This window comes from Ochotona princeps, chromosome 11 (genome assembly GCF_030435755.1).
Source record: "Ochotona princeps isolate mOchPri1 chromosome 11, mOchPri1.hap1, whole genome shotgun sequence".
In the NCBI taxonomy this organism is placed as follows: Eukaryota; Metazoa; Chordata; class Mammalia; order Lagomorpha; family Ochotonidae; genus Ochotona; species Ochotona princeps.
This window is the reverse complement of record NC_080842.1, coordinates 7,195,600-7,216,695: the sequence shown is the minus strand read 5'-3', so window position 1 is coordinate 7,216,695 and position 21,096 is coordinate 7,195,600. Positions and strand designations below refer to the sequence as shown.

Here is a 21,096-nt window from a genome sequence, read left to right as displayed (position 1 = left end):
TTCTGGGCTGTGCCACCACTTGCGAGAGGGACTGAGTGCATGCCCAGAGGACAGTTCTGTCTGTGGAGACCTGGCCAGGAATCCTTCCTGAAGCTGTTCTCTGGTGTGTCTTACCAGCTAATGACAGATTCCCAGTAAATGCTGACAGTAATTCCAAGTGTAGATGAAGATCCAGTTATTTGCCTTTCATACAGTAGCCTGTTTTCATTTCCTCTTCAGAAACACGGCAACCAGGGGAGCCCACACACGTGGGTGAGTCGAGTCTGAGCTCGGCCTTGGCACTGCAGCCTAGGCCAGGGCCTGGGTGCCGGTGTCGTCAGTGTCTGCTCACTTCACAGCACTGGGAAGATGCAGAGGAATCTAGTTGTCCTCTCTTGGCACATAAACCCTTACCTTTTTATGCATTCACTGGTTGAGCGTTTTATCCTAAATCCATTCCATTTCAAAGCTAATAGGTTGCTTACTGCTCTCTATTCTTACATTTTTATGTGACAAGTTTAGTATGGTGACAAAGTAAGTTCTTTACCTTATTGTGAATGGTTCTATCAAAGTCTTACTTATGTTACAGTGTAAGATATATAGCCAGAAATCTAAATATTCATTTTGTAGAGTTGATGCTTTCTTTGTTCTGTCTTGAGTTGTTGTACTGCTGAAACAGTGTTCCTTGCCGTCTCTTAACTGGGACCTCTCTCCTATGTTTGTGTTAAAGTTAGCACTCAACGCACCAGCTCTCCCCTCAAGGGATGTTCTGTCTGTGGACACTTTTCCTTTAAAAACCTGTAGGAACTGTGATGTCCTGAACTCTGTTGCTCTGTATTATTCTGTTTTTTTTTTTCAAGACTTATTTTTATTGGAAAGTCAGATTCACAGAGAGAAGGAGAGATAGATTTTTTTCTGCCGACTGGTTCACTCTCTAAATAGCTGCAACAGCTGGAGCTGAGCCATTGTGAAGCCAGAAGCAAGGAGCTGCTTCTGGGTCTCCCACGTGGGTGTAGAGTCCCAAACTTTGGGCTGTCCTCTACTGCTTTCCAAGGTCACAAGCAGGGAGTTAGATGAGAAGTAGAGCAGCCAGGACATGAACGGCACTGGGCCTGCCCTGTATTCTTTAAAAACTATGAAAGTTTTACAGTATATGTGTTTTACTACTAAGAAAAGACTAATAATAAAAATCATTGTTTGTATCAGAAGGTAGTAAGCATCATTGGTACCTTAAATTTCTTTTACTTGTTTAGGACTAAATGTGCATGGTCATCTGGAACTGAGTGTTTCCTTGTAAACGCAGCAGTGACTGCACCAGCCAAGCCTGGAGTCATCGACTGATGGCACTACCTGAAGTCATGGTTCCGTGGACACCAAGCAAAGCAGGGAGATACATAAATTACAAATAGGAAAATAAAAGAGAAGATAAGGCAATGTGTGACATACACAGTGAAAACCTGCCATATGCATCTTTAGGAAGCTTATCGTTATAAAATAAATAGCTAGGTGTGCCTTCCCATAGCAGCCACCCAGTTAATGACCTTGAACTGGTTTTACCTCCTGGATGGCAGCTGTGCACTGGGGCTCTGTTTCTTTTGCAGTTCACTGGGAGACTTTGGAAGAGGTTTTTATTTCAGTGTGTCTTTTAAATTCTTTGTACTGTCATGACATACTCAATGGTTAACAAATGCTGACTAATGAAATCACTTCTGTTGTTCCAAGTGGTCTCAGGAAAAGGCCCTGGCAATGTCAAGTCTGATAACCTGTGTGTGTTATTCTTTCTTTATCCCTTCTGTACAGACACTCCTATCCTGAAGCCAGTATCTCTCTTGCGAAAATGTGACATGAAGAACTCTCCACTTGAGCCAGATACATCCACACCGATGAAAAAGAAAAAGGGGTGGCCCAAAGGCAAGAGCCGCAAACCGATCCACTGGAAGAAGAGACCTGGTCGGAAGCCAGGGTTTAAGCTGAACAGTGACACCCTGCCCATGTCTACACAGGGGTGTGTTGTCGAGCCCATCGTCCCCCTGCTGAAAGCTGGGCGTAAACCCAAAATGCAAGAGCACGAGGACCCCGCTGAGCCAAAGGATGACTTGCTCTCATCTGAAGAGAGGAAGGAGGAGGAAGAAGAGCAAGCCGACGTAGAAGAGGCTGGAGAGGGAGAAGAGGAGGACACAACCGGCAGCGAGGTGCGAGCGGCTTCCCCAGCCGACAGCAGCCACAGCCCCGAGAGCACTGCCAAAGAGCCAGAGGCTGAGGAGGAGGAAGAGGAGCAGCAGGAGCCGGAGGATGAGGAGGACGTGCCTGCCGAGACAAACCAGCACGAGGACCACGACGCGGATGATGAGGAGGACGGGCACCTAGAAACTGCCCGGAAGCCAGAGTTGGAGGAGCAGGCCCTGCAGGAGGATGTCAAGGAGGAGCCCGGCGGCCCAGAGCCTTTTTTAGACCCTGATGCACAAAACAGTGGGGCGACTCCGAAGGAGAAAGATGAGACCGAGCCTGAGTCCGAGGAGGAGCAGCCTTCCCACGAGACATCTGTGGTGTCCGAGCATGTGCCAGGGTCCGAGGACGACCACGAGGAGGACACCCATGGCAAGGAAGAGCTGGTAGAGCTCAAGGAGGAGCAGGAGATGACACACAGTGAGTTGGACCTGGAGACCGTGCAAGCCGTGCAGTCCTTGACTCAAGAAGAGAGCAGCGAGCATGAGGGGGCCTACCAGGACTGCGAGGAGACCCTGGCTGCCTGCCAGACCCTGCAGAGCTATACCCAGGCCGAGGAGGACCCACCCATGTCAATGGTGGAGGACTGCCATGCCTCCGAACACAACAGCCCCATCTCCTCTGTTCAGTCACACCCGAGCCAGTCGGTCCGTTCAGTCAGCAGTCCCAACGTGCCTGCCCTGGAGGGTGGCTACACCCAGATCAGCCCGGAGCAAGGGTCCCTGTCAGCACCTTCTATGCAGAACATGGAGACCAGCCCCATGATGGATGTGCCTTCCGTATCAGACCACTCTCAGCAGGTGGTGGACAGTGGGTTCAGCGACCTGGGCAGCATTGAGAGCACCACGGAGAACTATGAGAACCCCAGCAGCTACGACTCCACGATGGGCGGCAGCATCTGTGGCAACAGCTCCTCACAGAGCAGCTGCTCCTACAGCGGGCTGTCCTCCTCCAGCAGCCTCACGCAGAACAGCTGTGTGGTCACTCAGCAAATGGCCAACATGGGCAGCAGCTGTAGCATGCTGCAGCAGAACAGCGTGCAGCCTGCTGCCAACTGCAACATCAAGTCCCCACAGACCTGTGTGGTCGAGAGGCCTCCCAGCAACCAGCAGCCGCCACAGGCCCCGCCACCACAGCAGCCACCACCAGCACCACAGCCGCCACCCCCCCAGCAGCCGCCACCACAGCCCCAGCCGCCTCCCCAGCCGCCACAGCCCCAGCCGCCGCAGCCACCTCCCCCCCAACAGCAGGCCCCTCTGTCACAGTGTAGCATGAACAACAGTTTCACTCCAGCCCCCATGATCATGGAGATACCAGAATCTGGAAGCACGGGAAACATCAGCATCTACGAGAGGATCCCAGGGGACTTCGGCGCCGGCAGCTACTCTCAACCGTCAGCCACCTTCAGTTTAGCCAAGTTGCAGCAGCTCACTAACACCATTATGGACCCACATGCCATGCCTTATAGCCATTCTCCTGCTGTGACTTCCTATGCAACCAGTGTTTCTTTGTCTAACACAGGACTGGCTCAGCTGGCTCCATCGCACCCATTGGCTGGGACCCCTCAAGCACAAGCCACCATGACGCCACCCCCAAACCTGGCATCTACCACCATGAACCTCACATCCCCTCTGCTGCAGTGCAACATGCCTGCCACCAACATTGGCATTCCTCACACTCAGAGGTTGCAAGGGCAAATGCCCGTCAAGGGGCACATTTCCATCCGCTCCAAGTCAGCGCCGCTGCCCTCAGCCGCGGCACACCAGCAGCAGCTGTACGGCCGCAGTCCGCCAGCAGTGGCCATGCAGGCCAGCCCTCGTGCGTTGGCTGTGCAGCGTGGCATGAATGTGGGGGTCAACCTAATGCCCACCCCCGCCTATAATGTCAATTCCATGAATATGAACACCCTGAATGCCATGAACAGCTATCGAATGACACAGCCCATGATGAACAGCAGTTACCATAGTAACCCTGCCTACATGAACCAGACAGCACAGTATCCTATGCAGATGCAGATGGGGATGATGGGGAGCCAGGCCTATGCCCAGCAGCCTATGCAGCCAAACCCTCACGGGAACATGATGTATACTGGCCCCTCCCATCACAGCTACATGAACGCTGCTGGAGTTCCCAAGCAGCCACTCAATGGACCTTACATGAGAAGATGAGCAAGGCGGACTTGCAGCTAAAGCTTAAAATATATATAAATAAAGGAACCTTTTATACTGACAAACCAGAGAAAAGCGGACCTTTTTTCCAGTTAAAATATTGCTGTAGATTTAGAGAAATTTTTCTTTGGTTTATTTTATTTTTTAGAAAACCTGATCTCTTTTTGGGTTCATTTTGTTCTGGGTTTTGGTTCTCTTCACAATCGTGAACATTTTACAGTAGAACTCATCTAAAAAATGGATTTGGGGACAGGGGAAACATGCACAAAACCTTTTCATAATTAAAAAGAGCCTTACTTTCTTTCCACGCCCCGTGGCCGGAACTCGTGCACACGGGCATGACCTTTGTTTCCTTGGAAGCCGTGTGTTTCCGCTCACTGTCGCAGCTCCCGATGTTGTCCTGTTGAAATGTCACATACACATCCTGAGGGTTAGCCAGGCCCTTTCCTCCAGGCCCAGCCTGTCCTTCCCGACTTCATTCCAGCAGGAGGCACTTCCGGGAGACTTGGGCTGGCCCCAGGAGAGCAACCCAAGCTCCTTACACTGATTCTTATTGTGAATATTATTATTCATAAAATGAAGCAGGAAAACGCTTCTCCTTTGAAAAACCCCTCCACTCCCTACACACACACACACATACACACACACACACACACACACACACACACTCACACACACTCCCTCCCTCCCGCTCTTGAGACTTCTCCCCCAGGAATAATTCTTTATAGACGGACTAAATAGAAATTCTTGAATCAAGTGTCATATAATTTCTTCCTCTTCCTCTTGTCCAATATTCCCACTCAGCACTCAGACACAGGAATACCCCAAGTGTCCACGAACCTCTGGGTCTTGGAGGGAAGCTGCTGGCGGTCCTCACCCAGCCCTTCCAGGGGACCTGGAGGCGCTCCCTGCCGGCCATGCAGGACACGCCACGCTGGGCCTCCTGGATGCAGCGTGTGCTCCGAACTGCCTCTCCCTCTGATGTGACTCACACAGCAGCACCCCCCCCACCATGCGCCACGGAGGCTCCGCGGGTGGCTATATGTTCCAGAGATTTGAACAAAAGCCACCCACACGCCTCGCGTGGCAGACCTGTGTCAGGAGGGAGGTTGTGGTGCTGAGTTGTGTAACTTACTCCTGTGACACCTGCGTCTCGTCATCATTTGTCCCTTGAGATCCTGAGTTCAATGCCCCGTGACTCTGAGTGCTCTGGCCACTCTCCTGGGAGTGGCCAGTGACCACCACCAGCAGGGGAGGGCAAATCTGGGTGTCCAATTTTAGCAGGTCCGTGTGTGGCGCCCGGGCCTTCCCTTTTATCCTGTGCAACCAGTTCGCCCGTTCTCTTCCTATGACTTGCTCCAGGAATAGGTATCAAAACCTATATCTGTACGTGTATGTGTTTATACACTCCATCTTAGAAGATGGAACGTATTATACCACTTGGTATGTGCAGTCAGATATCCAAAAGGGGGAGGTACTGCTTCAAGAAATACCTGTAAGCGTTCAATTCTCTCCTTTATTTGTACATTTTATATAAATTTTTAAAGTACTAATTAGGCACTCGATTTTTTCCAATGCACAGGTTTGTTGATTTTTTAATACACTTCAATTGACTTTCTCAATTAAGTGTGCTAGGTAGACAAAGGCGGAATCCCACACTTTGGCGCCGTGGACCCCGAGCATGCGCAGGGCTGTGTAGGCCCCGGTCTGTCTGTATATACTCTTCCAGTGCCCTGTCATCTCTGTAGAAAGTGCACCGTGCACTCTCTCCCATTGCTTCCCGATGGGGTGGGGTGGGGACGGGCGGGGGTGGGGGGCTGTGTCGGGAGGAGGGGGGTCAGGCAGAAGGAGCTGTTGAGAGGAGGGCCGTGTGTTCAGTTTCTGTTGGTTTGCAGTTGTGTTTGGTTTTGTTTCTTTAAATAAGGAAAAAAATTTTTTTCAATCAGGCAGCTCCCTTTTCCACAAGCCTCTTTGTGACTGTAGAACTATTGTAGAAAAAAAAAATGTTCTTTTCTATATTATAAAAGAAATTATCCAACACAGTAATATTGGTACCTGTCATTTTTTCACTTCTGTTTTAAAAAAATGTATTTTTAGCAAGATAACTTGGGTAATCTTCTAAAAAAGAAATTTAAAAACTCACTGTTAGTGACTTTGATGCCTTTTAAAATAAGAGCTTTTTCATTTCATTCCATCTTTAAAATTTTTTATCTTTGTTGTAGAATATTAAAAACTATTTTAAGAAAGATAAAAATTCTCTTTAAAGAGATCTCTAGAGTGTGAATAGAGCTCCAGACGCCTCTAAAAGCCGCATGTACAAACGAAGCCAAGTCTATCCCTGTCTGTCTATATTTGCTTTTCCTGTTTTGTAACCTCTTTGTACTCCGTTCCTGGTGACTTGTCAGCCGAGGGGAAGGGTGCCCAGATGCCGTGCTATCTCTCCATGCCATGCGCTCCTGGGCCTGTTGGCCTCCCTTCCCCTCCTTGTATGTAATATCTTTCCCCACCCCCTTTCTAGCAAGTACTTTCAAAAGAACTCTGTACATTTTAACATAAAAAAAAAAATAAATTATGTTGAGCCATTTTGGATGTCTGTCGTGCCTTGTGGATTTTTTCTTCCCTTCCTAATACCTTGGACTCCCAGTTCCCTTGCCCCAAAGAAAACTTAACACTAACTTGGTTTCCATCATTAAGGCAAATCCACCTGAGAACTGCGAAAGGGATGTCATTGACCCAACAGAGGGAGCAAAAGCCCACGAGTGCTCCCAGGAAGCGCCAAGACGTGGCGGGGACTGGAAGGGTAAGTTTTATTAATCTGGTTGTATAATGTGGCTCAGGATTTCTAGAGGAAATCACTGTTTTTTCTCATCCCATTTTACCTTGTATAATCTAAAAGTACTTAGCATTTTGCCAGTATTCAAGATCCTGAGCATTAATTAAGTGGTTTTTTTGTTTGTTTGTTTGTTTTGGCTATTTTTTATTAAAACTTTGACTATAAGGAACACCCCAGGAAAGTGGATCTAGCTTTGGGAAGCTGACCTCACTCAGCTTCTGCAGGCGATGGCATGATGGAGTCTGCATTGTGTTACTTATGGCTGATTATTGAGTCAGTCAGGGAACCTCCAGGAAGACACAGGCTGTGCCCTCACATCCTTGGTCTTGCCAGAATCACCTGCTTTGGCCACTGCAGGGGGCCAGGGGAGTGAGCTGTCCTGCGACCTTGCCTCCTGCCTTTGCTCCGGCAGAATACCCAAGGAGTCCGTCCTGCATACAGCAGTTCAGGTTTTTCACCAAGGAGTCTCCGTGACTGAACAACAGACTGTAAGCTTTGAAAAATGCCCCTGACAGCTAAAGAGGACTTGAGTTAATACCATTTACAGCCACTCTGCTCCCTAATAGGAGAGAGTTCCCACATCTTCACAGCCCCCTCCTCCAGCCTTTCCACTGAGAAAGGGGTTATTTCATACGAAGATGTTGGGGAAGCCAGCGTGCCGATTAAAGCACCTTCCATAAGGTTCAGTAGCTAGGGGACCAGAGGGCCCTCTCAGCTGTCGCGGCTGGTGCCCAGCTTCCTTTGCCCTGCCAACAGCTGTGCGTGTTCCCTGGATATCAGTGGGGACTCAGGATGCCGGTGGAGAGTCTGGAGATTCCTGGATATCAGTGGGGACTCAGGATGCCGGTGGAGAGTCTGGAGATTCCTGTTCGGCATCGCAGAGCTTGTTCGTTCAGGGGGACGTTGTTGGTGGGAATGGAGGTACCGAAAGGGGGAACTACCCACCAGATGTACTTATTATCTGCAAGGGAGGGTCTCAGGGAGACAGCTCTGCCTACTTCCCAGATGACCACAGTGGCCTGGGGTGGAGCCAGGAGCTCCATCTGCCAGTGACCAGCCACACGGTTCATGTGCTATCTTTCCAGACATGCTAGCAGGGTGCTCGATTGGAAGCAGAACAACTGGGACACAAACTGGATGCCAGCCTCTGAAACGAGGCTTAACCCCACTGCACCACAACGCCAGCCCCCACCAAAACACTTCAGTTGACAAATCAGCATAAGCAGGACCTTTCAGGTTTGGCGTGCTTGAGATTCAAGAAATCTAAGCCACCTTGTGAAAGTTTTGCTAGGTAACTCAGAAGCAGCAGCTGCGGGGTAATCTCAACACTGGCAGCCATTTGCAACTCTTGAAGGCAGCAAACTGCGTTGTCAGGAAGTTTCTGGGAAAGGACAGGATGGGATAGCTATGTAAGTTGGTGGTGACATAGCACAATGCAGAGTGATAGCCACAAACTAGGTTTACTAGATATTCCTTGCTTTGCTAACGAGCCTAAATATCAAGAGAATGACAGCTGGGACCTGGTGCGACAGCCTACTTGGTGAATCCTCACCCATACGGGCACCACCAGTTCATATCCCAGCTGTACCACTTCCCATCCAGCTCTCTCCTTGTGGCCTGGCTTCAGGTTGGCTCAGCTCCAGCTGTTGCAGCCATTTGGGGAATGAACCAGCAGAGAGAAGATCTTTGTCTCTTCTCTCTGTATATCTGCCTTACCAATAAGTCTTAAAAAAAAAAAAAACCCAAAACTGCAGAGCCATGTGGTGATGTAGTGGATTAATCCTCCACCTGAGAAAGCAGTAGATGATGACTCAAGTGCTTGCAACCCTGCACCCACGTGGGAGGCCCAGATGGAGTTCCTGTCTCCCAGCTTTGGTCTGGTCCAGCTCTGGCTTTTGCAACCATCTAAAGAGTAAACCAGTGGATGGGAGATATTTCCTTCTCTGTAACTGACTTTCAAGTAAAAATAAATCTTGAAAAAAAGGAGTGATCACTGTAATTTCTGCCTGGAAGTTCTCATGGGCTTTGGTTTTTAAGATAATTTGCAAACACTGAGAGATCCACAGGGAGTGGTTTCTAAGAAGGAACTTTCAGGGTGGAATAAATCCTCTTATTAGTTCGAGGGAAGGAGTGGGAATGTCCTCACTAAGCTCAAAAAAAAAAAAAAAAGCCATCTTAAAAAGAAAACAAACTTCTCTGGGCTCAGCATTCATCTGCCTTCAGCCATCTTGTGTTTGTAACCTTGGACCTGCCCACTGGAAGTGAGCCGATCTCTGGCACCAGCATGGTAGAAGTAAGGTGTGTGTGTGCATGCAGTGCAGAATAGCCAGTGTGAGATGACCACTAGATTCCCAGCCCGCTGAGGGATTCAGAAAGCACCTCTCTCGCAACCAAGTCAGATGGCTGCGTGTTGAGCTCATGCACAGGCCCTGGGTCAGTCTACAGGACCCAGCAACTGTTCACAACAGGACAGCCCTGGAACCTTTTCAGGGGGTCACATGATGGCCAAGTGAGCTGCAACTAATCCAGGGGCCGTGGGCACATGGCCCTCTTGGACTGTGTGTTTAGGACCAACCAGGGGCTTCCAGCAAGACCAACAAGCATCCCACAGGCCCTCAGAGACAGAGCCTAATATGTTATCTACAGGGACAAGAAGCAGCTGGCACCTGTCGTGCATCTTCAGTTCCAGCTCGGTCTGCAGCATTTACACATGCGCACAGGGCCAAGGAACTGGGTACTGTGGGAGGGAGACCCAGATCAGGCGAAGAACATGCAGGGTTGCACAGGTGACCATACAGCCCTGCCAGCCATCTGCATACTGCCAGCAACCCCGGAAGTGGCCTCAGGAAGCTGTATCCCACCTTCCTGTGGGAAACATGACCTGCCCATCGCTAACCTCACTCCCAGTGGACCTAGGGACATTGTAAGTCTTAGAATCTTCTATTTCCAACAACCCCGGGGGGGGGGGGTGGGAGTTAAATTTGTATCCTAAGCTTAGAATTGACTGTGAAGGAACCTTCCTTGCAGGGCCAGCATTGTGGAACAGCAACCAGTTTTAAACCGCCACCTGCAGCACCAGTGTCCATATGGGCAAGGAATCAAGTCCCAGCTGCTCTGCTTCTAATCCAGATCCCTACTTAAGCACCTGGGAGAGGAGCAGAGGATGGCTCAATTCCTTGGTACCCTACACCCACTTGGGAGATCCGGAAGAAACTTCTGGGTCCTGGTTTCAGCATGGTCCAGCCTGGCCGTCGCAGCCATTTGGGGAGTGAATCAAATAGGTGGAAGATTGGCTTTCTCTCTCCCCCCTTTCTCTTTAGCTCTGCCTTTCAAATAAAAATTAAATACATCTAATTTTTAAAAATCCTAGATAGAACAGATACTCTGTCCCACGTTCAAGCAAGTTTTAACTGTTTAATTGATTTACTACATTTAATAACATTGGCTTAATTTTCTTTTAAAGACAGCTAAGGAAGCAGTTGTAGTCAATTATGTTGAAGTGATTGAATTTGATCCTAGTTTTCCAAAGAAGCTGAAATGCTTGGCAAGGAGCCACAGTAATCAACAGGGATCTTGTGCCAAATAAGATAACTGCACCATTTCCAAGAAGCTTGTCTTAGTGTCTGTTCGGGAGAGATAGCTAAAGTCGACCATGGCACCTAATCGACATCCTCCAAGGGTTGGCTCTTGATTCAAGGTTGTCAAGCAATAAGGTGAATAAGGCACAGGACTAACAGAGCCATCTTAAAGGGCTGAAGGAAAAAAAAAAAGATTAATTTTTATTGGAAAGACAAATGCAGAGAGGAGAGACAGATCTGTCCACTTGTTCACTCCCAAGTGGCTGCAATGGCCAGAGCTGAGCCTATCCAAATTTAGGAGTAGGGAGCTTCTTCCGGGTCTCCCACATGCGTGCAGGATCCCAAGGCTTTGGGCCATCCTTGGCTGCTTTCGCAGGCCATAGGCAGGGAGCTGGATGCGAAGTGGAGCAGCCAGGACACGAATCAGTGCCCGTATGGGATCCTGGTGCATTCAAGGTGAGGATTTAGACCTGAGCCATGGCTCTGGACGTGGATGTGATTCTTATCAAGATAGAGGAAGACCAAGCCCAGAGTGATTGAACACCCACCAGCACGTCCCCGGCTTCCCCCACCCCGACCCCTCTGTCCTCGTGGCTCCAGCCCCAGCTGCCCTCACAGAGACACAACAGAGATGGTTCTGTTCCCACCAACCTCTTACAATTCCCCATGTGGAGCAAAGGGGTGGGTGCAGCTGGACAAATCTCCATCACAGTGAGCCATGTGCAGCAATTGGACAGCTTCATGGCCACCCTGTTCGCACCACCTGACCAAGTCAGAGGGAATGGCACCACAGCGCCTGAAGCTCTCTGGTGTTCATTGTACATACCAACCTTGGATTCAACCCAGTTTTGAACTTCATAGCGGTGCACGCGCATGCTTTGTACCTGGCCTCCATTCATGTATTTTGATATCCATTCATGATGTTGGGCATCGCTGTAGTTCATGTAGTCCGTTAAATAACAGAAAGAAGCTACGATGTGTTCTCAAGCTGACAAATACTTGGGTCCTTTCTGGTTTGAGCTGTAGAAATAATAAACTGCTATGACTAATCCCATGTAGATCTGACGCATTTTTGTTAAAGATATATTCACTTAGCTATTTACTTATTTAGTTATTCTGAAGGGAGAGTTAGAGACAAGGAGAGGCAGAAGTCCTCCATCTACTGGTTCACTCCCCAGATGGCTGCAATAGCCCGAGCTGGGCTGATCCTAAGCAGGAGGTTCATCAGAGTCTCCCAGGTAGGGGGCAGATGTCCAGGCCCTTGGGCCATCTTCCGATGCTCTCCCAGGCACATCAGTAGAGAGCTGGGTTGGAAATGGAGCAGCCAAGACTTGAACCTGTGCTTATACAGGATGCCAGTGTCCCAGGCAGTGGCTTTACCAACCACACACAGCCACGTCTTAATTGCTGTGTCCCACAGCTGCCCCCCATTCTTGAATAAGGCTTTAGCACGAGTTACCTGAGAATCTTCTCCCACCTGCAGCTTTCCTTCCCAGTGTCCCGGTGTCTTCTGATGAACACAAGTTCTCAGCACTCATGAGTTCCAGGTCAGCACTTTTCTGCTCAGCTGTCTGCACCCTGAGGTCCCAGTGCTGCTCTCTGCAGAGTGGCCTAGCTGCTGCACTTACTGACTTTCATGGCTAAATCTTTCGTGTACCTGCAATGGAGTTTGATCTGTGTGCTATAGGGGAAAGGGGCAGTGTTAAGTTTCTCCCACGTGAATCCTCGGTTCTGTCATCACATTGTCTATGTCAGTGTCCATATGAAGTAGGTTAGTTTCTGGACTATTCTGTCTTGATGCAGTGTGGATGCTGTCTGCATCTCCAGAACTTTGAAATAAGCCTTTCTATTTTGCAGACCAGGTCCTCCTGAGTGGCTCTGCCTCTTGGGAAGTGATTGGAACATCTAGATTTCTGCTTGTGCATGTATTTTTAGAATTACTTTATCAGATTTTTAAAAGAAATCCCATTGACATTTTGATGTGATTGCATTTATCCGAAGAGTCAATTTGATGAAACAGACATCTCCCGCTCATTAAACATGGTGCCATCTATGTATTTGTTTGAAACTTCAGTTTCTGGGCCCGGCGGCATGGCCTAGCGGCTAAAGTCCTCACCTTGAAAGCCCCGGGATCCCATATGGACGCCGGTTCTAATCCCGGCAGCTCCACTTCCCATCCAGCTCCCTGCTTGTGGCCTGGGAAAGCAGTTGAGGACGGCCCAATGCATTGGGACACTTCACTCGCGTGGGAGACCCGGAAGAAGTTCCAGGTTCCCGGCTTCGGATTGGCGCAGCATCGGCCCGTTGCGGCTCACTTGGGGAGTGAATCATCGGACAGAAGATCTTCCTCTCTGTCTCTCCTCCTCTGTGTATATCTGGCTGTAATAAAATGAATAAATCTTTAAAAAAAAAAAAGAAACTTCAGTTTCTGTCAATATTTTTTAGTTGATTTCTGCCTGGGGTTATTGTACTTAGCTGCTTTTATTTATGATTACTTAATAATTCTGAAACTGTTATAAACATTCACTTATAAAAAAACATCTTTTGGCAATCTGAAATGTAAGCTTCTTTGTCATTTTTGCCTCATACCCAGTAATCCTGTTAAACTCAGGTAATTATTTTTCTTTCTGGGTTGTTTTTTTTTTTAGATTTATTTATTTTGATTGGAAAGGCACATATACAGAAAAGAGGATAGACAGAGAGGAAGATCCTCCATCCTCTGGCTCACTCTCCAAGGAGCCACAATGGTCATAGCTGAGCTGATTTAAACTCAAGAGCCAGGAACCTCCTCCGGGCCTCCCACGCGGGTGCAAGGTTCCAAGGCTTTGGGCCGTTCTAGACTGCTTTCCCAGGCCACAAGCAGGGAGCTGGATGGGAAACAGGGCCTCCTGTATGGGATCCCAGCACGTGCAAGGCAAGGATTTTAGCCACTAGGCTACCATGCTGGGCTCAATAATTCTTTTTCTTTAAAAACTATTGGGCCCAGTGCAGTAGCCTAGCGGCTAAAGTCCTCACTTTGCGCGTGCTGGGATCCCATATGGACAGTAGTTCTAATCCTGACGGCCCTGCTTCCCATCCAGCTCCCTGCTTACAGCTTTGTAAAGCAGTTGAGGATGGCCCAAAACCTTGGGACCCTGCACCCATGTGGGAGACCCAGAAGTTTCTGGCTCCTGGCTTTGGTCGGCGCATCTCCAGACATTGTGGCCGCTTGGGGAGTCAATCATCAGGTGGAAGATCTTCCTCTATAGTCTCTCTCTCTGTATTTCTGCCTTTCCAATAAAAATAAAAATAAATCCTTAAAACAAACTTTATTATTTTTCTTTAAAAGACCGATTTGCAAAGAGAATGAGAGACAGAGCGATAGGTCTTTCATCCACTAGTTCACACCCCAAAGAGCTGTAATGGCCAGAACAGAGTTTACCAGGAGCCAGGAGCTTCATCCCCAACTCCCTCGTGGTTGCAGAAGCCGGAGAACTTCAGCCATCCTCCACGGCCTTCTCAGGCCATAAGCAGGGAGTGGATCAGAAGAGCAGCCAGGGCACAACTGATGATCATACAGGATACTGGTGCTCTGGAGCGAAGAACAGCCTGCTACACAACAGTGCCAGCCTCTCTGTTCAGTAATTCCAGTGGTTTACTTACAGGTGATTTTGGAATCAATGAGAACTGCATTTTCCTCTTCTCCAATATGGACACTGCTTTTTCTTTTTCTGGCCTCATAGAGCAGACAGGCCCTTAACTAGATGAAGAAAGATCCATTCATTTCCAAACTTCCTAAGACTTTCACGCTGAAAGGATGCTGAATGTATTCAATGTTTCGTCTGCATCTATTGAGAAGTTGTGTGGTAATTTTTCCTCCTTGTAATCTGACAATGTGAAGTGCCGATTTCTTTGCTAATGTTAAGCTAGTTGATATAAATAGCTAAATATACAGATATGTATGCATACATACATGTATATATGCACACAAAAACATATAGTGAAATAGAGATGACAAGCTAGGAGAGAATAAGAAAAGTTAAGGTGCTTCAATGTCACTACATTGTCTTGATGAACATGAGCTGCTGACAATGAAGGAAAGATGCAAACAGAAGTAGGCAACCCATAATAAACACATGAAAACACAGGTAGCTGTTAGATAGCTGCAGATGGGCTAAATTTTACATTTGAAAAACAGATTGGTGGCCAGTATTGTGGTATAGTGAGTTTAGCCACTGCCTGCAACACCAACAACTCACATAGGCACCCATTTGAGACTGGCTGCTCCATTTCTGATCCAGCTCCCTGCTAATGCACCTGGCAAAGCAGCCCAAGATGACGCAAGTGCTTGGGCCCCTACATCCACATGGGAGACACTGGCTTACAGACACATGCTCTCTTCCTCCTAAAGTGTCAGCTAAGCCAACCTCAGTTTTTGGTCAAGTACCCAGCCTCGGGCATTTTGTTATGGCAACAGCAAATGGATCAAAATCTGAGAACCCTGTGAAGTTAAATTCTATGAAAAGTGAGCCCAGCGTAATGGCTCAGTGGTTAAATCCTCACCTTGTAAGTGCTGAGATCCCATATGGATGCTGGCTCATATCCCAGGTACTCAACTTCTCATCTAGCTCCCTGCTTATGATCTGGGAAAACAGAAAAAGATGGCCTAAATGCCTGACTTCAGACCAGCTCAGCCCTGATCACTAGGGAGTGAACCAGCAGACAGAAGATCTTCCTGTCTATCTCCTCTCTGTAAATCTGATCTGCTTTTCCAAATAAATAAATAAATCTTTTAAAAATATGTGAGAAGTACAATTTATCCACTTAGAGTTTTTAAGATGAGAGTGTGAGGTCATGATATCATGTTCATTTTTTCTGAAGCTTGTGCAATCCAACACTGAGTCTGTGTGGATGAGAGAACACGCCTTCTGGGATTTGCTTGAAAATACTCCAGCGTTGGCACAAATGAAATCACATTAGCAGGGAGCTGGAATTGTGGAGGCAAGAGAGGGCATGGGGGGTTCACCATGCTATTCTTTGCACTTCTGAATATATTAAAACATTTAATGATAAGCAGGGTTTTTTTTTTTCCTACGTATTTGAGAGACAGAAAGCAGGCTCCATCTGCTGGTTGACTCTCACCCCAGACCTGGACTGGGACCGGGCAGGAACTGAGTGTCAGGAACTAATCATTAGTGGGGACTCAATGCCTGCTGCCTCGCAGGGCCTGCATCAGCCTGAAGCTGCTGTGACAAGCAGGAGCTGAGGATCCAACTCAGGCATGTCAATGTGGACATCGGACTAGTGTTCTTAAAAGAATGAGGAAGTGTTCTTAAAGACAGTTAAGTAGACTGGGGCCAATATTGTGGTACCATGTGATGCCAGCATCCCATAGGAACATTAGTTCACATCCCAGCTGCTCCACTTCTGATGCAGCTCCTTGCTAATGGCACAAGGAAGTAGTGGAAGGTGGCCCAAGTCCTTGGGCCCCTGCGCTCACGTGAGAGACCTGGAAGAAGCTCTTGGCTCTTGACTTCAGACCAGCCCAGCTCTGGCCGTTGTAGCATTTTGGGGAGTGAAGCAGCAGATAGACCTCTTTCCCTCTGTCTCCCCTGCCCTCGTTTTGTAGCTCTGCCTTTGAAATAAATAAGTACATCTTTTAAAAAATAATTAAATATAGTTTAGGAAATGGGAAAGGGGACTTCTTTGGACTTCATTTAAAATTCACATAGTTGGGACCCGGCATGATAGCAAAGTAGTTAAAGTCCTTGCCTTGAACGTGCCGGGACCCATATGGTTGCCAGTTCTAATCCTGGCCAACCTGCTTGCCATCCAGCTCCCTGTCTGTGGCCTGGAAAAGCAGTCAAGGATGGCCCAAAGTTTTGGGCCCCTGCACCTGCATGGGAGACCCGGAGGAAGCTCCTGGTTCCCAGCCTGGGATTGGTTCAGCTCCAGCCGTTGCGCTCACTTGGGGTGTGAACCGTTGGACAGAAGATCTTCCTTTCTGTCTCTCCTCCTCTCTGTATATCTGACTTTCCAAATAAAAATAAATAAATCTTTAAAAAAAAGTCACACAGTCGATAAGAAGTTGCTGACAATGAAAAACTGCCTGACTGGCAGACCAGAGAACTCTGAAATGTCAAGGTGATGTGAAGCATTCAGAAGCAGACTGCTGCTTGGGTGGAACGCCAGCCTGCTCCTCCCCTCTCTGGGGCAGCAGAGAAGGCAGCATTCTGGCCAAGAGCTCCAGGGTGCCTGAGCCACCCTGTGGACAGCAGCAGCATTTGTGAAAATGCCCACAGACTAACAACAGCACAATGATGCAGTGTGCCACAGGGCACTCATGCCGGGGGCGCCCCTAAGCCCAGTCCCAAGCACTTGGCATCCAGACCTGGCTCCTGTCCTTCCGATCCCGTTGCCCGCTAGCACGCATCCTGGCAGGCGGTGGACAATGGCTCAGACATGTGGAGACCCGGATGAAGCCCAGTCCAGGCTGTTGTGGGCACTGGCAGGAGTGGGCCAGGGGCAGGAGTCCTATCCATTCATCTGTCTACCGCTTAACTGTATACAAAAGGGTACTTTTGAAAAGATTGATTTTATATTTATTGGAAAGGAAGACTTTACAGAGAACAAAGAGAGAGAGGGAGGTCTTTCACTCACTGGTTCACTCCCCAAGTGCCTGTAATGGCCAGAGCTGAGCCAATCCAAAGCCAGGAGCCAAGAGCTTCTTCCTGGTCTCCCACTCAGATGCAGGGTCCCAAGAAGGCTTTGGATCATGCTCCACAGCTTTCCCAGGCAAGTTAGCAGGAAAGTAGATCAGAAATGGAGTGGCCTTGATTACAAATTCTTACCCATATGGCATGCTGGCCCTGCAGGCAGAGGGTTAGCCTGTGGTGCCACTGTGCCAGCCTCTCAAAAGGGTATTTAAACAATGAGAAGTTTAATTTCTCTCTCCATCCTACTCTTAACCCTGCACTTTCCCCATGGGCAGCATAATTTGGGATTTCTGTCATGCCTTTCCAGATGTTTCTCGTGCAATACAAGTCCAATGTACTTAAAGAACTTTCAGGAGAAATTGAACTGAAAAGTTTATTTTGGTAGGAAAAATAGTCTGAAACCTGAGCATGGTTTTCTCCTGCTCAGCACGTTCCACAAATTTAAGAGAAGGCTATCATCTGCTGCTTTGCTCCCCGAACACCTAGGCCTGCTGGGCTAGGCCAAGGCTGGAGCCTGGAAGTGGAAGCCCTCCTGGGCTCTCCCACATGCATGGCAGCGGCCCATCGACTGGAGCAGTCACCGCTGCCTCCTGGAAGCTGCACGAGCTGGGAGGTAGGGTCAGCAGCAGAGCTCTCGCTGATCCCACGTTCTTTGGGTCTGTTGCAATGAACAAGAGGCCAACACACAACCAGGCCAAGTGCATGGGGGAGGTGGTGCTTGGGTGTGAGCATGAGCAAGGCAGCGCTGGCCCCTGACGGGGAGGTGTGTGGTGCCTCATTTTCTGCCCAGGGCCCAGGGCATAATGCTCCCTTGCTTGACTCCTCTGTTACCCCACCTGACCACCCTGCTGCTCTGTGCACAAACTAGACCTTGATTGCAAAATCAGAAGCCCTGGCAGCAATTCAGAAGTGCCCGGGTGTGAGCAAGCCTTTAGCTTGGCAGTTAAGACATCCAGTCCCATAGTGCAGTGCCTGGGCTCCATCCCTAGCTCCAGCTCCCAACTTGAGCTTCCTACTAATGCAGACCCCAGGAGGCAACAATGACCGCTTGAGGGATTTGGTTCTTGTGCCACCCGGCTTGAATGTCCACCTCCCAGCTTTGCCATGGCCACAGTCATAGCTCTTGTGGGTAAGGGGCAGTGAGCCAAGAACATGGGGGCTTTTCTGACTTGTCATGTTTCACTGCCTTTCAAATCACGAAATTTAAAAGAAGAAGAAGAAGAAGAAAACTCAGGGGCCAGCTCCGTGGCAGAGCACAATAGGTTACTCACTGCACTACCAGCTTCCTGCGTACACGGGTTCAAATCTCGGCTGTTCCACTTCCAATCTAGCTCTGTGCTAATGCATCTGGGAAAGCAGCAGAGGATGACCCAAGGGCTTGGGCATCTGCCCCCCACCTGGGTGACTCTGATGAGGATCCTGGCTCCTGATTTTTGCCCGGCCCAGCCCTGACCACTACAGCCACTTGGGGTGAATCAGCGGATGGAGAGTCTGTTTGTCTCCCTGTATCTCCCTTTCTCTGTTTAACTGCCAAATAAATAAACATTTTTCAAAATAGAAGAAAATTCTAGGAGTAAGACATTAAAAATACAGAAGTGTTTACCAACGAAATACTAAGCCAGATCTAACTCGATGCAATGCAAGTTCTCTGAAGAATATTACAAGAACTAAAATGGATGCACCTGTATAAAACAGAAAGGAGTGATTTTCAGTGTTCCACCACACAGTTCATTAATAACGTGCCTCTATTTGTAGATCTGTATGTATAAATGCAAACATTTTAAGTTTATTTGGAAGAACAGAGACCATCCAACCACTGGTTCACTCTGAAAATCCCACATTGGTCATACCTGAGCCACACAGAAGCCCACAGCCAGGAGCTCTGTCCAGGTCTCCCATGTGGGCACAGTGGTCCACGCACTGGGGCCATTCTCCACTGCTCTCCCAGGCCATTAGCAGGGAGCTGGGTGGGAAGTGGAGTAGCCGGGACACGAACCGGCATTGTGATGAAGGCTGTTGGCACTGCAGGTAGCAGGTTCAGCCCTGCCAACCCACTTTTACATCCGGCGACAGGGGCGTGTGAAGTCTGCCAACAGGGTGATGAGAAGGAGAGACAAAAGTACAGGGTAACTTGAACTTCGACCCGTGCCATCTGCACCCGTGTTGGAATATCACACTTCATCTTATCTGTGTGTGCCGTTCCTCCAGGTTAAGCACAAGGAATACACTTAAAAATGGTCTTTAAAAAGATTTATTTATTTGAAGTGCAGATTTACAGAAAGAGAGTTAAAAAAAAAAAAAAAAAAAGAACTCTTCCACCTGCTTTCTCTGGCTAACTCCCCAGGTGGTCCCAGTGGCCAGGGTCGGACCAGGCTGAAGCCAGGAGCCTGGAACTCCATCTAGCTCTCACACATGGCCCAAGCACTTGGGCCATCTCTACTGTTTCCTCAGGTATGTTAGCAGAGAGCTGGACGAGAAGTGGAGCAGCTGGCACTCAAACCAGTGCCCATAGGATGCTGGAATTGAAGGTAGAAACTTAGCCTACTACCCATAGCAATGGCCCCTACACTTCCTGTCCATTGAGCCTCCTTGAAGCACAGCCTGTAGTTGCAGAAAGCTCACTAGGGGAAAGTCATGCCTTGCAGGGTATGTTTTAAATCTCAGACAGAAGAACAGGAAGGAAAATATTATTTGCCTTCTGGTGAAGAGGTTGTGCATAAACACAAGGCCCTTGCCAGCTGGAGGAGGGCAGCAGCAGGGAGGCAGTGTGGCAGTGAGGCTTCAGCGGTGGCAGCTAAGGCTGCAGGTGCCGGCACCGCGCCAAAGCTCACGGAAAGCCCTTCCAGTTTTGTTTATTTTTTAAAAACATATATATTTATTTTATTTATTTGAAAGGCCAAGTTACAGAGGGAGACGGGAGAGACAGAGGCAGAGAGAGAATCTTCAATTCACTGGTTCACTCTCCAAATGATTACAACAGCCAGGGCCGGGCCAGTCTAAAGCCAGCAGCCAGGAGTTTCTTCCAGGTCTCCCATGTAGGTTAAGGGTTCTAAGCACTGGGGCCATCCTCCACTGCTCTCCCAGGTGCATTACCAGGGAACTGGATCAAAAGTAGAGCAGCCAGCAACCAAACCTGCACCCATATGGGATGCCAGCACCTCAGGTGATGGCTTAGCAGGTCCCTCACTGAAAAAAATCTCTACTAAAATAATCAAATAGAAAGCTCTGAAGATACTGATGCTCTGGAGGCCTTGGAGAGCAGTCAGGGCCTGAACGGATGAACTAGTGAGTGGGTGTGTATGACCTATGCCAGACACATCTTCTGAACACAGCACCTGCTGTGCATCCTCAGGGGAACCAAAAAAGGAGGGCAAAAGGAACCGAACCTCCAGCCACCATTCCAGGCAGACACGGGCACAGATCCCCTGTGTGATGAGGACAGCAGCTGAGCACAGGCAGGGAAGAGGGTCAAGGCGGAGCCATGTGCCCCACAGCACTCACCTGCTGTTGTCCTAACCTGGGACTGTCTTGGGCGATCGGGTCTCTAAGGATGTTACAGTGAGGCTGTTCTGGACTGGCGTCCTCGTAAGAAGATGGCAGGATACAGATGTACCCAG

The 21,096-nt window shown here is 48.8% G+C and overlaps 1 protein-coding gene across 4 annotated transcripts in view; it reads left to right on the top strand.

Annotated features, from left to right (window-relative positions):
* The window catches only part of KAT6A (lysine acetyltransferase 6A), a 108,111-nt gene extending 103,312 nt beyond the window's left edge, over positions 1–4,799 (top strand). For all 4 annotated transcript variants that reach the window (XM_058669798.1, XM_058669797.1, XM_004592722.2 and 1 more), the window contains one exon: positions 1,780–4,799. In XM_058669798.1, coding sequence (XP_058525781.1) covers positions 1,780–4,373 — 2,594 coding nt within the window. In that variant the 3' untranslated portion in view covers positions 4,374–4,799. The remainder of the gene's footprint in view (positions 1–1,779) is intronic.
* The last annotated feature ends 16,297 nt before the right edge of the window (positions 4,800–21,096 follow it).